This window comes from Merops nubicus, unplaced genomic scaffold, assembly GCF_000691845.1.
Source record: "Merops nubicus isolate BGI_N331 unplaced genomic scaffold, ASM69184v1 scaffold1843, whole genome shotgun sequence".
Lineage (NCBI taxonomy): Eukaryota > Metazoa > Chordata > Aves > Coraciiformes > Meropidae > Merops > Merops nubicus.
In genome coordinates, this window is record NW_008599355.1 from 25,538 (window position 1) to 28,022 (window position 2,485).

Genomic DNA, 2,485 nt, shown 5'->3' on the forward strand with positions numbered 1-2,485 from the left:
AAGTTGGATTAGATGATCTCTAGGGTCCCTTCCAACCTAAGCCATTCTATGATTCCATGATTCTATGAACTAAGATACTTCTCAGGTGTCATTCACAGAACACAAGCTCACCTGGACCTAATGAACATATCCTCTGATGCCGATTCATTACCTGAGCCAGAAACAATGAGTTGCCAAGCAGCAGTGCTCAGCAGGCACAGAAGCCCATCCACACAGTCTTTAAACCTCTCACTGCTTTCATGCATCCTTCCCTCTGCCCGTCACCGTGTCCTGCACCTGGAGACACAGGGACCGGCGACAGCAAGCGGGGCAAGGCAGGGAGCCATCTTACCTAGCGAGGGGTTGGCCGCTCCCTCCTCCGAGCTCTCCTCGGCCCCCTCTTCCCCGAGGCCAGAGGCGGCCGAGTCCTCCGGGGCGGACGTGGAGCCAGGGGTGCTGGGCCCACTGACAGACCCCGAGTCCCCTTCCTCGCTGCTGGAGCCGTAGCGGTCGGGCTGGGCGGCCGTCCCACCCTCGCTGCCGCTCCTCCGCGCCTTGCGGTGCACCCTGGAGTGCAGCACCATCTGGTGGTAGGTGCGGAAGACCTTCCCGCACTCGAAGCACTCGGTGGACTTGTTCTGGGTGGCCCGCCGGCTCTGCCGCGAGGCAGGGCGGTAGTCCAGGTCCCCCTGGGCGAGCGGGCAGCTCTCCCCCGGTGGGGCACTGCCCGTTTTCTCTGGGCGCCCACCGGTGCAGCTCTTCTTCTTGGGGTTGCTGGAAGAGCTGGGCGAGTCCTGGTCTCGTTTACGCTTCTCCTGGTTAACGAGGATGTACTCTCTCTTATCCTTGTCGTATGTCACGTCCGCATCCGCCAGGGCCTCGTCCCATCCCAAATACTTCACATACTCTGAGGGTTCTACTACTTTTCCTTTGGTGGCCAGCTGCCAAGCTTGGTAGCTACTGACCGGATCCAGCTCGGCTACTCTTTTCCCAGGCTGTCCTCTCGTAACTCTATCTGGCCCTACAGATGGCCCTAGATTGAGACACTGCAGGAAAAACTGCTTCGTTACCGAGGGGCTTAGGCTCCCATCAGTTAAGCCCTCAGGTTTATCCCCGGTGCCGCCCCGCTGTGCCCGGTAGTGAACAGCATTATGCGCTTTCAAGCTTTCCATGTTTGTAAACAGATTTCCACACTTGGTGCAAACTTCATACAGAGACAGGCCCGTCACAATCGTCTCCTCCTGTATTACATCATTGATAGTGGCTATGAGCTCCAAATCATTTTTTGGTTTGTTTTTGCTCCCGGTCTTGGGGCCGTGTGACTTCATGTGGTTTTTGAGAAACCAGGGTTCTTTGAATCTCCTGCCACAAATGTGGCACCCGTGATCAAATGACCCCCTGTGCTTTTTCATGTGAGCTTTCAGGAACCAGGTTTGACTGAAGGCCTGACCGCAGACCTCGCACGGGAACTCGCCTGCGCTCAGCTCACTCTTGCAGTTCTCAGCATAGGCCTCCCCATTTGGGACCTGAGCTGTTATATGGTCCTTCTCTATGTGGCTTAACAGTGTCTCCTCCCTCAGGGTCATGTAGCTACACAACCTGCACTTGTACGGTTTGTGGACCTGATGCAGGTGATGCTCCAGGTCCTTCTTCCTTTCAAATTTGTTTTTGCAGAAGGTGCACTGGAGAGAGGTCAGCTTGCCATCCTCCTCGGCTGGCACCGCCTCCATGACCTCCTTCTTGCTGCTTCTCAACAAGATCTTGCTGCTATCTACCTGAGTGGTACCATTCAAGATCTTGTTGCAGGCAGACGTGCTTTTCGTGGGGCTCGTGCACCCGCCGAGGCCCTCCGACACACCCATCTCCCCCAGCTGTGCCTCTCCCATCTCCGCCTCGTGCCCCTGACTTAAAGTGCCTGTTCTGTGACTACGGATGTGGATCTTCAGGTTGCCCTTTTGAGAAGCTCTGTGATCACAGTAAGGGCATTTGTAGGGCTTCTCGCCCGTGTGCTTCCTCATGTGCTGCGACAAGGAGCTCTGAAAAGGGAAACTTTTACCGCAGATGCAGCAGCTGTGGCACATGGTCTTGTCAGCATCCATGTCATTCTTGCTCAGCTTGCCTGGGCTGGTGGATCTCCGTAACTCCATTTCTGCCCCTCTGCTACGATCCATCTGTATTACTGCAACATTGGGCGAGCGGGGCAGGAGGACAAAAGCCTGTCTGGCAGCAGAGCAGGGCTGGACCGCGTTCTCAATCATACGGTTCTGCAGAGAGATGTTTTATATCTTCATTCTCGGGGTACCGTTTCTTCTTTAAGCCTCCCAAGAGCATCCGAAGCACCGAGTTATTTCCGTGTGCTCTGTAAGTGGCTGGCATAGATCACCTGCAACAAGAACAAAATCACACAAATGTACAGGAATTGTGTAAGTGGATTCTTAAATATATTTAAAGCTATTCATATTTTTAATTCAACAGATTTCAGAAGCACGCTATATGACAACTTACT

At 54.2% G+C, this 2,485-nt stretch overlaps 1 protein-coding gene across 1 annotated transcript; it reads right to left on the bottom strand.

The window, feature by feature from the left end:
- Positions 1–331: 331 nt before the first annotated feature.
- On the bottom strand, positions 332–2,237 carry ZNF516 (zinc finger protein 516; the record flags this gene model as incomplete). The annotated part of the gene is made up of 1 exon (XM_008937328.1): positions 332–2,237. A coding segment is annotated over exon 1 (1,906 nt), but the record flags the coding sequence as incomplete, so codon positions are not given.
- Between the last annotated feature and the right edge of the window lie 248 nt (positions 2,238–2,485).